Genomic DNA, 13,092 nt, shown 5'->3' on the forward strand with positions numbered 1-13,092 from the left:
CTAGCAGCCCCTTGGGCCACGTACCATTCAAAGTTGGTCAGACTAGTGATTACCCAGAACTTCATCAAAGTCTGCTCACTCTCTGGGTACTGGGGATAGCACAGGTGGACTCACGGGCTGGCATGCTATTCTCCAGTGCATTCTTCAAGCTTTGAAGAAGGAAATGTCTTCTGGAAGACCCCATGAGCTGTCACTAGGGGTTGGGGATAACTCAAAATAGGAAGGAGTTCAGAGGATGATAAGCCAGAAAAGAAAGAAAGAAACCCGAAACAACAGGAAAGACCACAGACATGGAAAGCAGCCCCATCGCCTCCCAATGCCAACAAGAGTCACAACCACTTATAGCAGGGGGCAAATAATGCATTTTTTCTTCTTTGAATCATTTCTGACTTCCTGGCTTTTAATAACATAATAAGAGTGTAAAACTAAAGTTATCATTTTCTATGATATATTCTCACTTAATTATGTTTGCTATTGGTATTCTATTTTGGAATAAATACATCTGTGATTTTTATTTCAAATTGTAGGTTGCAAAACCAATTTAATGTTTTGTGTCAAGCATGAACAAAAAAAGAGACAGGACAAAATAGAAAATATTATAATGCACTGCATATACAAAATAAGGGTATTATTTGGTGAAACTTTTGTTTCTTTTCACATACAGTGAGATACAATAAAATACTGACCCATTCTTTAGATTTAACACAATCTGGTGGACAGTTTATATTATGCCTATTTATTTTCAACCTCACCTTTGATTCCTATCTTAGCTGGAGCATAAAGCCGACATAGATTTCAAGACGAGTAAATACATGCTATTCTCCTCTGAGCTTTAACTACCTCAAAATGGTCTGTTTATTTCTTTAACAATGAAAACATAGCTAAGTATGCAATGATTTTATCACAATATTTCTCCCTGACAAGACTGTAATCCATTGTCCTCTAGGGTTTGTATTGTGGGGTCTAAGATCTAATTTTTTTGAATATCTGATAACGTGTGTGTGTGTGTGTGCGCACACGTGTGTGTGTGGTGTACATGTTGTAGCTTCTTTCCTTCCTTTACCTTTTTAATTACACTGCTTTCTCAGCACCTGTCTAGAAGTCAGTCTCTTCTTTCTGTCCACCTACCCTTTCAATTTATATACTCATGCTTTTATTTTGAATTGCATTTGTAGTTATTACAATGAGTTCAGTGCCACGTCCACTCAAAGTGGTCCCAATCTTTCGCTCTTTGCTTTGGCTCCTCAAAGTGATCAACTGTAAAGCAGAGGTACTGATTGCCTTCAAGCTTCGGGTTATAGGACCTTTGGCTGGGAGCTGATGGCCCTACATAACTGATCTTCTGGTTTTGTAATGAGAGAACATGGAAGAATCTCTCTGGAAGGAAATTGAACACTTTAATAGTTCTGCCTATCTTTCTTTGCCAGATCAATTGTAAATCAGCATAGAATGTCTCTAGTAATTCGAGAGACATTGTAACTCTAGAAAGTTAGTCTCTACTGCCTCCTGTATCCCTGCCATGTCAATACAAAGGGGCAGCCTGGCTGGAAGACTCAGTGCTGTGCCCCAAGCAGTTTTGCTAACAAGTTAGTTAAGCACTAGAAGAGGTCAGGCTGGGGAGAGAGCCTGTGTCCTGATTTTGCAAGTCATTCATGTTGGAATTTCCACACACTCCTGCTCTGTCCTGTGCTCTCCCATTGGTGTGGTCTTGTCTAAGGCGCCCTTGCCTGATGATCTTGCCTCTCGCCACTCTCCCCACACTTAATGCTCTTGTCCTCTTTCTCGTCCTTGAGCAAGCCTAGATGGACTTCGCCTCTGGGGTTTTCCACAAGTCCTTCCCTTTCCCTGTAAGGCTCTGCTCCCAGATATCTTGCCTGGCTTCCTATCATTCAGATTTGCATAAATATCACCTCCACGGAGCAGCCTCCTCTGACCTCCCTGAGATACAGGGTCACACCCCTGTATATCATCCTATTGGGTTTTCTTCTTAGAATGTATCAGTATCTTACATGTTCTTGCTTTTGAATGTTTACTATCTCTCCCTAGATCTAGGGAAGAGCCTTATCAATTTCATTGCTGAAACCCTGAAGTCTTCACACTTCCTGAAACACTGAGTGCTCCCATAATTAGTGAGCAGTTCTGAAAATAAAATTACTTGGGCCTAATGTTTGAAATTATGTGCACACATATTTTTTTAGCTTCATAGTCTTAACTCCAAAATATAATCATCAGAGTTTTATGTGTTATCTCAGACAGGTTGCATTGACCTCCTGCAATAATTTTTTCTTATACAAACTAAGTTATGTTTACTATTTTCACTTTAAAAAAATATAGGATAAATAACAGAACCATTTATTTGAATGGCATCTACGTATCCATTGCAAAATTACATTACTATTCCTGAAAATTCAGCCACCATCATCCTGTATCATTAGTCTATGCTGTTAACAAATTGCAATAATTTTTTTTTCTGAACTTAAACATGTGTTTTTTTGTCCCCCCTGCACACACCCACACATATGTGTGCCTTAGCATATCTTCCTAAATTATATTCAAGAACTTTAAGGCAAACCAGTTCAAAATGATAATTATCAGGTTTTCTTAGATGCTCAAAATCATCTAAACATTCTTCTTTTAGGCCAGCAAATCATAATCAAATCACTCAGAATCAATGAATTGATTGGCCATATGAAGGACCATCTCCATAAAACAAATATGCAAAAATATACATGGAATTTCAGTGGGTTCACGAACTCCACTAAGCTTATTTACTAACCCCGTCTAGCGGCTTTTGCTTTAAATAATTTTTATCTTATTTTATTATTTTATCCTCATCTGTTTTCATTTGCATTATTTTATTGCAAGCAATTTATAAGTCTTTAAGAAAGAACAAAAGCATTCAACTTAAATTCAAGTAAGCAATTTTAATATTTTAGGATTCTCTCTTATGATAAACATTACATAATCTTGGAAACAAGGTTGAGAATGTCTGCTAACTTATTTTTAAATCTTTATTCATGTTCATAGTTATGGTTATTTACAAAGTTATACTTGCAGAGACAAACTATAAGGTTAAAAATCTCTGAAAGATCTCCTTAATTTGTTTTCGTTTCTGTTCCAGTTTTTAAGGTTCCATATTAACTTCTTGAGTTTGAAGCAAATAGTGCACCATGTTCTTTCTCAAAGTGGCCAGTGAGTTGGACTCTTGGTGGCACAGTGACAGATAAATCTTCATTCTTTTGGACACCAATACAATGAGCCAGTAGCTCATTCCAAACTAGCATATGTATTTGATTATGAGCATGGCAAACATTGCTGATACAGGTACAAGTCTTTGTTGCTTTAGAAATGACCAATCTCATGACCTAAATTTTGAGTAAAAGTACATTACATGTAGATTTTTTCCAATTTGACTGAACTTGAAACAATATACTTATGCTTTAATGTATGCAATCTTTAAGGCCCAGCTAAACTTAATAGATGGTGTTTATCTTACCATTATTTTATGCATTTTTAAGTATTAAACTTTGAAAGAAAATACATTTCTAGATTAATAAAATAGCGCAGTCAAAACCTTTATTAATTTTTCTCATTAAACTGAAATGATAAACCAAATGAATGAGAAAAATGGCAGTAAAAGATTTAGCATGAAATATTATTTCTCAGGTAATGTCAAGAATATTATGAAAATATATACTTGCTTATAACTGAATCAAAGAAAATGAATGCATTTACCTTTGAAAAGCAGAGGTACTGATTGCCTTCAAGCTTCGGGTTATAGGACCTTAGGCTGGGAGCTGATGGCCCCACATATCTGATCTTCTGGTTTTGTAATGAGAGAACATGGAAGAATCTCTCTGGAAGGAAAACTTAGGTCATTTATCTCTCAAGCTCTATCTATTCCATAATGTATATGGAACACTTTAATATTTCTGCCTATCTTTCTTGCCAGAGTAGGAAACAGGTTCAAAATAAAGTAGTCTGAATTATCATAAAGCCAAAAATAAGAATGGAATATTTAAAATTGTAACTCACTTAACCAGTGAAAACTGAACACATTAATCTTCTTTAGTCGGGGACCTGCCATCATCTTTTGCATATTGTATTTAGCCAACAACCAAATTTTAATTTTTAATTAGGAGACATTAAAATATAATTAGCAGCAAATAACAGAATGACAAAGGTACAGAAATTCATAAAGGTCAAAGAAAGCAGCATTTTTAGCCATAGCAAGAAATGTTCTAACATGAATTTTGGGAATTATGGTGAGTGCTTCACCTTCCCCACATTCACCTCCAAGGCAAATTTTCTAGAAGCAACATTTCTATTTGACAAGAGTATAATGATAATAATACAGAAATAGCTGTCAAAACCAGAGAGTGTACATTCTTCCGAGTCAAGAGACTCTCAAACCTCAATAAACCTTTATCCCATGTATAAAGGAACATAGCAAATTCCAACTTAGCACAGATGTAACAAAATTAATTAATCGATCAGAGACTGATACAATTTTGAATATGCACTTTCCAGAATGAAGCAGAGGACAACAGAGACCATCTGCAGCTGTCAAACCTGTGGAAGTGAAACAATGGATTACAAAATTCACGGAGTGTATGAATTATCAACGAAAAACAAACACTTGGTCAAAAAAAGTTGGTCAGTGGCCCAACACGTAGATATTCTTAAGTATATATTTATATATATAATGATAAAAATTAGCTTGCATGAGGGTCGCAGTACATCTACTTTGAAGTTATAGCACATATACTATAAGCAATTTACAGAATTTGTCAGGTTTGCATATACAGGAATTGCAAAATGAATTAAAATACATTGAAATATAGAACACTCAAAATGTAGTTCTGTAAACCTCCTAGGATTGACGGAGATTGGCCATAACCAGCACTTGCCACCATTGAATAAGAACTGTAATTAAGAAAAATAAGAAAAATCCAAGAAAAAAGGGGAAAATAAAAAAAAATTCTTTCTTGTGTTATTCCTTATTTAAAGTAATGTCCTCCTTGTTGACTTGCAGTGTTGATAGTTTTGTTCTTGCCCTAAAAAGGGGGTTTTGTTTGATGATAGCTTCTGTTTTGTAGCGTTTTGATCTCTGTTTGCTTCCTGAAGATACTGGGTCCTTTAGTAGGAAATCAGTGGTATCCATAGTAAATATTCCCTATCCTGATGACATTCAGGCCAACCCTCGAGCAGTCAGTGAGATGATTTTAGTCGCCGAAAGAAAAGGGAAAAAAATAGATCTTGCTATTAGAAAACGTTCTATCGCTTCACACTAATTCTCTTAAAATAAAAGATCAGTGTTTTGCCAAAGAAAATATGATCAACAAAGCATGTGATAGCCTCTTCATTTATGCTTCCGGAAGCAGGTGCTCCTTGTGTAGTGAATTAGAGTACAGTGGGTGCAGGGTGGTGCTTGGAGTTTAGGGTCAACTTTGCTGTCCGCTCCGTAGATTTTACAGGCGATTTGCTCTTTGCTTTAAGAAGAGAAAGTGATATTGGAAAAAAGTCAGCACTTTAGATTAAAGCAAAGCACCCTTCACAAAGCCACAAACAAGAAGCAGGACAGAAAGTCCATGGCTTGTAGCTATCCTCGCACCTGCGGAAGAAGTTATAAGATATTCGCTCATCTTGAAGATTTCCAACGCTCCTTATTAGGCTGTTTTAAACACATACATATATATATTTAATTAGCTCGCCAGCTTGGCTCTGGTGCTCATGAATGTCTTGGCATGCACTGCAAACAACAACACATACAAAGGATTTCAGTCCCAGGAAGTTGGTGTTGTTTGTTTTGTCTGTTTTCAAACAATGCCATCCCATGGCTGGGAACACTGAGGGGGCAAATCCAGATACTTTTCCCTCAAGTAATTCCTTGAGGATCATTCCCTAAAGTCATCTGGTTCTTCCTATACTGGTACCTAAAAACACATCCCTTTTTTCTCCTACTGCATGAGCATAAATCCACAGGGCATATGACACAACCTGAGAACAGCAGGTTCCTCAACGAGGGGGGAACTTGTTCTACGGTGGGTGCATTTGGGCATTTACTTTTAGAGTGAGATGTTTTTTTTTTTTAAATCTTCAAAATCTTGGAGAAAGTTAGTGCTATCAAGAATTGGAAACTCCTGAAAGAGCTCCAAGACTATCTCAGGGAAGAAATTGTAGTTTTGCATTTTTTTGTCATATATTTTATTCAATAAGCTTCTAGCTACAAATGACATATTGAATGCCTTTATTAGTAAAGAACAAAAATGTGATGAGGATCAAAGCATTACCTTCTTTCATCTTTAACTGGACAAAGATTAAATGTGTTTGAAGGGGGTAAGCATGGGGAAATGCAATCTTTTGAATACTTCATCTAAATCATATTTGGGTCCACATTGACAATGATAAAAATTGTGGCAGAACCCCTTTTTCTCTAAAAGTCACTGTTTGTAGAATAAATATTTGGGGCTTCCAAAGTAGCCATTTAGTAAACTCACATTACTGTGTTTCTGCTAGGTTACTTTAGTGTTGTCATTGATTTGCCTTACTGGTAGGAGGGCTATATATTTACCAGTATACAGTATCTCCTCACAGAAACCTAGTGACTGGAGGAAGACCCAGAGGTTAGTAGTGGGGCTCTGCAGAATGGTCCTCTATTCAAATTGGGTGACACATTTCAAAAAATGCAACAGTGATAGCTCAGTTCACATGCAGTTCTAAGTACAGAGATTTTGCAAGGAAAATGTACACAATCTATGTAAAACCAATAACATCAGAGCTTTCCAAAATTAAACACGTATTCTCATTATCTTTTGAAGAGAAACTCTTTGACAGGGATTCATTTAATGAAAAAAAAGAAAGAAAAATAAATTATTAAATGCTTCCCCAAATAGGCAATGGTCCTTGATTTCACACAAAGTATGTCTGGTATTGAATACAAGTTTTAAAATGCTGAAAGCAAATACAACTTGGTAAAATAATTCACTATTTAAAATGTATTTTGTGAAATAATGGTTTTCTTTTCAACATGGGCATTGCAGATTGGCTCGAATTTGTTGAAACTGCACCATAACTTATGTCGTCCCTTTTCTTAATTAATCAACCCTTCATAGGACATGCCTGATCCCATTAGCCCAGTGAGATATTATGGAAACAGCTGCTTCATTTTGACCCACCATTTCCTATCATACTATATCCAGCATGTGCAAGTTAAAGCATAATTTACATGAGTATTATAACTAAAAGGAAACCCAATGATGCAGTGTAAAGAATATTTTGAGCCTACTAAAATTTTGAACTTCCATCAGATATGTAATAAACTATTGAAGCGGGGTACTTTTGTTTTCAGATTGTAATCATTCAACCACTCTAGGTGCATGCATTTCCTAGCATATTTTTAATTAAATACAATTCATTTTCACCAGGAAAATTACAAAGATTTTTTCCTATATAGTGAATTCTAAAGCAAATGTGCATTGTCATCAAATTACTGACTGTGTTTCTCTCCTTTCTGTTTTTTATGTCTTGAATGAAAAGATATGTACTTCTTTATCTTTGTAGGCCCAAAGACTTTTAGAAGTGACATCTGAGAATCTAAAATGCTACAATTTGTCCTGTGTAATTTTAACAAATAATCATAATAGTCATTTTCATTCAGATTTATACTAATTACATAATGCCATTACTTCTTATCAAACATGTTATGGTTTATTGTATGGAAATATTAACTTTTATGTAACAAGTAAACTTCGGCCACTCTGTGCTCATTTTACAGATAGAAATGCTTTACTTTTGTGAAATACTCAGAGCCAGGGTTGCCGTCAGGACCCCTGAGTTCTGATTTTCTCTGCTGCCACTCACTTTTGAGATCTTAAATGAGATACTATTTCCCAAGGTTTCCTAAAGTGAGCATAATAACTGTGTAGAATTGTCTTATTCTCATCATATTAGTATGCCAGGTATTGTGTTGTGATAGGATTGCCTGTTTTGTTTTATTTGCTTTTGTTCTCTGCTGAGGCCAAGCAGGATAATTTGTTATCCCCTTAATACAGTCACACATCTAAGCAACTATTGCCCTCAGATAATTGCCTGTCCATTTATCTGTTCCTAGTAGCTAGTTATAATCTCTCTCTCCTCTGAACTTCAGCAGTATTTTCTTTTGCTAGGTTCTTTACCAGGCCTACATTGTGTGTAATTAATCATATTTGTCTTACCTCACTGATTATGCTATTAGCTCATTAAAAGCAAGGAGTAAAATTTTTTGCAATTTTAAAAATTACTTTCAATGTGTAAAGCAACGCCTCGAGAGTTTTCAAACTTTACCCCCAACATAAAATGCTCTGTGAAGAAGAAAGGAAGATGCTATTATCTAAATTATGTGAAGAAAATTTACAGGCAGTAGGCTTAGATGAAGATAGGCCTAATAGGACCTAGAGGTTTCTCTTGGACACAGACTGCCGTTTCATAATGTCCTTCGACATCTGTTTAATCATGATGCCTTTCATTTGCTTTGTTTCTACGCTTAAAGATTTTCATAGTGCTCTCATAAGTGTAATCCCCCGTCTTTGTAAGGCGGAGGAGGTAATTTCTTCATTTTGTAAATGGAAGAGTCTGAGAAGTCTTAGAAGTCTCAGCAGGGCAGAAGCTTGGCTTCCATTTCTCATCCTTTTCTCTTCCTCATGCAAGAGTGGTGTGGGCCTCGCCTCTTCTGAGATGCAGCAGGCAAGCATTTCTCAAGAGAGTGTGACAAATGAAAGCCCGGCCGAGGAGAAACATGGAAAAAGCCTTCCAGGTATTAACTTCACTACGGTTATGATTTCAGAGAATAACAGAAATTCCATATATTTCATTACAAAAAGAAAGGAAAATTAAAAACAATCAAAGCATAGTAGTTGAGACCTCGGTAGCCTCAGCAGTCCGGCGGAAACGGTGTGGGGCTGCCCGCCTCAAGTGGACTGCCTGTTGCCAGCCAGAGAGGGCCACTGCCTGGAGAGGTCAGGGTCTGCTTCTGCGTCACTGCCTGAGTGCCACCAGCTCCTGTTCTCATGCCTCTTGCCCTTCCATGCCCCTCTCATATGTCCGCCAGGTAGAAGTGCTTGGCTGCCTTTCAGCACCTTCCTTTTCAGTTTAGACCTCCGTCTGTGCTACCATTTTTTCCCTGCGTCTGCAGTCACCAGGCTGGGAGACAGTGGGCAGGCTGAACAGTGCTGCATCTCTCCGCGTGCCCACACCTTACCCTCCAAAACGGCTGAAACTATTGGGGACCTGTTAGGTGCCAGGCAACATGCAGTAGGCACTGTGCCTCCATCATACTGGTTAATCCTCACAACAACCCTGTGTGGCAAATATGCAGATCAGGAATATGTAACCCAAAAATGTGAAATAACTCATCCTAGCAGGGAGTAATGCAAAGACACAGAAATGAAGAAACAGCAGTGTGGTCCATCAGCACAGAGCAGAAATCTGCCGCTTTCTGAAACCTCCTGGGACAAGCAACCTTGCTCCAATACCCCACATTTGTTAAATTGAGATGCGCAGCTATCATTTGAACGTATACTCATCTTTTCAGAGGAAATGCACCACGTGTAACATAGTTCGCATATAACATACTTCATACTTGATATAAAACTTAACTTTTCCCCAACTCTGAACTGATAAATATTGAATATGAAAACATTACCAGCCTCTTGGTTTTTCTATGCATTAATAAAATGTAAAGCCTGTTTGTTCTTCGTAATGTACCAAATTTCTTATGATATAACAATATTTTTAACTTTTCATAGCATACACTTTTACAGCTTGCAAAGGTTCCTCTGAATTCCTTTAAATATTCATTTAATACCTGGCTCCACTATTATTCTAGCATTCCTTCCTCTTTTCAAAAATCTCTTTTCCAAGCTTTTTATTCAAATTTGGTAGTCTGGGCCCAGGAAAGGTTACATTGATGGATCAAAGTACCATCGTTAGTTAGTGGCAGGTGGGGGGTGAGAACCAGACTTTTGGCAGGGGATGTGGGTATTTAATTCAAAGTGCTGAGTGAAGAAAACTAAATAAACCACTTATTCCATGTACATTTGACCAATTCTCCAAATATCCACTTTCTCTTGGCTTTGAATATTTTCTGATGGATTAATTTCCTATGTAAACACAAGTTTAGTTGGCTTAGATATGGGGTACCATCAGTATTTTCGGGGCATCGTTCTGCAGAGTTAGGCGTGATTCGTGATTGGCTTTTCTCTTCTTTCTCTTCTTGTTTGGGTATCTAATGGAATCAAAAGGAGCAAGGAAAAAGAAAGAAAACATTTTCTACTCCCACCCGCCACCCCACTGTGGCTGCATGGTCTGACTCCAGAATCCTTGTTTTGTAAAAATGAATATGAGTGAGGTTCATAACCACAAACTTAAAACTAGAAATCCTCCAACAGTAAAAGTAGCAACAGCCAAATACTTTTCTGTCTGTGAAGAAGTCCAGCTTATGAGGAACTGAGTGTCCATTACAGCTCTTCGAGCAGACGGGCCCCTTCAACATATTTCTCATTTATTACAGGTGCCAGCTTCAGAAATGAAAATCGCTGTGTGAGAAAAACTGAGCTAGCTTCTAATGCAATTTTTATTCAGGTTTGAACATACTAAATCACTGTTTAAGGGGAAAGGTCAAATAATAGAATGATTTTATCCCATAATTTTTTGAGAAGAGTATCTTTTTATTAGAATGCTTATGCGTCCGGTGCCAATTTCTTCCAGAAATCTGCTTTTTAAAAGAAATGTGCTTCACTTTGACCTAATACATAAATTGCCTATTTAATGTGCCCCGGCATGCTGGTAGCAGCTGTTTAAATTTCCCTTCTTGCTTTCCTTTAGTCAGCAAATTTACAGCTCTGTTCTAGTTATGAGGGCTCTTACTGTAGCTGAGGGGGAGTGCAGTTGCCCATGAACGCAGGTCTACAGGACAGGGTGCATGGGTGCCACTCCATTCACCAAAGACCGTTCTCTTCTGTTGCTTAGAACCCTCCTCTGCAGCTGTCAGGCCTTTCTACCTCCTGCAGCAACTGAAGAGTGGATGTGTGCAAGCAATGCTGCCTTCTTCTTGCTGGGGACACGGCACATCTGAAAACAGCACATTTTCATGGTAGCACACCCCTACAAGCAAGAACTGATTTTGTGCAGATGGGATGATGGTTATGATAGAAGTTGCCAATAATTTTGAACACTTATGATTTCTTTACCTCTGGCTATGATCCCAGGAGTTAACCATAATCATTTTACTGATAGGGAACTGAAGCTGAAGGAGATGATGCAACTTATTGGAGTTTATTCAACTAGTAGGTGGTACAGGTGAGACTCAAATCCGGTTTCTGTTTGACTGTAGAGCTAAGATGGTACAAATATTTGCATCAAAATTTCATATGGCAATTCCTCATATCTGAAAACTTTATACTTTTCCAATTCTGCCTATTAAAAATATATAGAGATATGAATGGCTTTGGCAAAATGTAAAGGAGAACAATATAAATTGGTGGAAAAACAAACAGAAACCTTTCCAAGAATGAAATTCTAATACTGCATATATTTAATAATTGCTTTAATGCATAAATAAGAATGATTTATAATTAGCACTACATTTACTGGTATATAGACAAATGTTGCTAAAATGCTTGAAACTATTTAGTCACAGAGTTTAAAAATGCTTCCTGCCTGCTTGCTTTCATTATTCATTAGCATTCTCTTTATTAATCATGTATAGGTAGTTATTAATCCAGGATTTATTTGAAAAATCACAAATTTCATATTAGGAATTCCACATGTGGTTTTGTTGCCCTGATCATGAATGGTGCTAAATTTGACTAAGGGTTTCAGAAAGTGTATTCAAGTTGGGGAACGCAATAGAGACAAATGGCATCCATGTGCCCTGGCATCCTTTCAGCGATCGTGCACCCAGAGCCCTTCCCTGGCTCAGTGAGGACAGCTTGCCCTGAATTAGAAAGCCAACAGAAGTGCATCACAGCTAGTATTGTTGACTACTAACTGAAAAGGGCAGAGAAAAGAATAACTCGTGAGTTGAGGAAACAGGGGTCAGTTTGGCTGAATATCTGAGAAATCGCTCATCAGTTGGTGAAATAAAGAATACCTCTCCTTATCCACGTCCTCTTTGCATGTTGCTATAGACCTCCACTGCCAATACTGTCAGAGAAAACTCTCTCATCAAAGCAGGAAAAACATCTCATATTTTTAAAGAAATGGCAACTGAGGAACTCAGAGTGAAAAAAATAGAAGAAAAAGAAAGAAGGAAAGAAACATAGCTGCAAATACGTTATTTCATTTCCCACATATCTTCTTAGGTAAATTGAAAAATAAAGATATAGCCATGATTTATAAATATAAAAACTAAAGACCAGGAGCGGTGGCTCACGCCTGTAATCCCAGCACTTTGGGAGGCCGAGGCAGGCAGATCACCAGGTCTAGAGATCAAGAACATCCTGGCCAACATAGGGAAACCCCGTCTCTACTAAAAATACAAAAATTAGCTGGGTGCATGCCTGTAGTCCCAGCTACTTGGGAGGCTGACACAGAGAATTGTTTGAACCCAGGAGGTTGAGGCTGCAGTGAGCTGAGATCACGCCACTGCACTCCAGCCTGGGTGACAGAGTGAGACTCTGTCTCAAAAACAAAAAACAACAAAAAACTAAAAAACGAATTTTTATGGTTAATTAATGTCTGACTTTGAGGAAGGAATCATTGGAGGACCTAATGTCAATAGGACCTAAAAAAGCATAAATTATATGGCTTCAGAAAACACACCTGTTTTAACACAAGGAAAATGTCTTAAGATTTTACCCATATTTTTTCCAAGTTTGAGCCAGTGGCTTTACCGTTTTCCTTAATCTAGCTATTTCAAGTTTTTTTAATTAGAATGCTTTATTAATTACCTTCATTAGTAGAAGTTATCTTCTTAGCTATCAGCATTAAGTAATTAGAAATATTTGAAGCAAGATTTTAAAAATTCACATCTCATTTATCAAGATATACAAATAAAAGGACAGAAGTAAACCATTGCCTGGGATTTGTTCATCAAACTTCCCAGACATAATT

The 13,092-nt window shown here is 37.3% G+C and overlaps 1 protein-coding gene across 4 annotated transcripts in view; it reads right to left on the bottom strand.

Annotated features, from left to right (window-relative positions):
- Positions 1 to 508: 508 nt before the first annotated feature.
- VSTM2A (V-set and transmembrane domain containing 2A) overlaps positions 509 to 13,092 on the bottom strand; it is a 31,594-nt gene continuing 19,010 nt past the window's right edge. Inside the window, exon 5 of one of the 4 annotated variants that reach the window (XM_015447402.4) lies at positions 509 to 5,492. In XM_015447402.4, the coding sequence (XP_015302888.2) occupies positions 5,404 to 5,492 (89 nt within the window). In that variant the 3' untranslated portion in view covers positions 509 to 5,403. Of the gene's footprint in view, positions 5,753 to 13,092 lie in introns of all 4 variants that reach the window. The other 3 variants (XM_005549566.5, XM_045389156.3, XM_015447403.4) reach the window with 3 other exon arrangements.

The sequence above is a fragment of the Macaca fascicularis genome, chromosome 3, assembly GCF_037993035.2.
Source record: "Macaca fascicularis isolate 582-1 chromosome 3, T2T-MFA8v1.1".
In the NCBI taxonomy this organism is placed as follows: domain Eukaryota; kingdom Metazoa; phylum Chordata; class Mammalia; order Primates; family Cercopithecidae; genus Macaca; species Macaca fascicularis.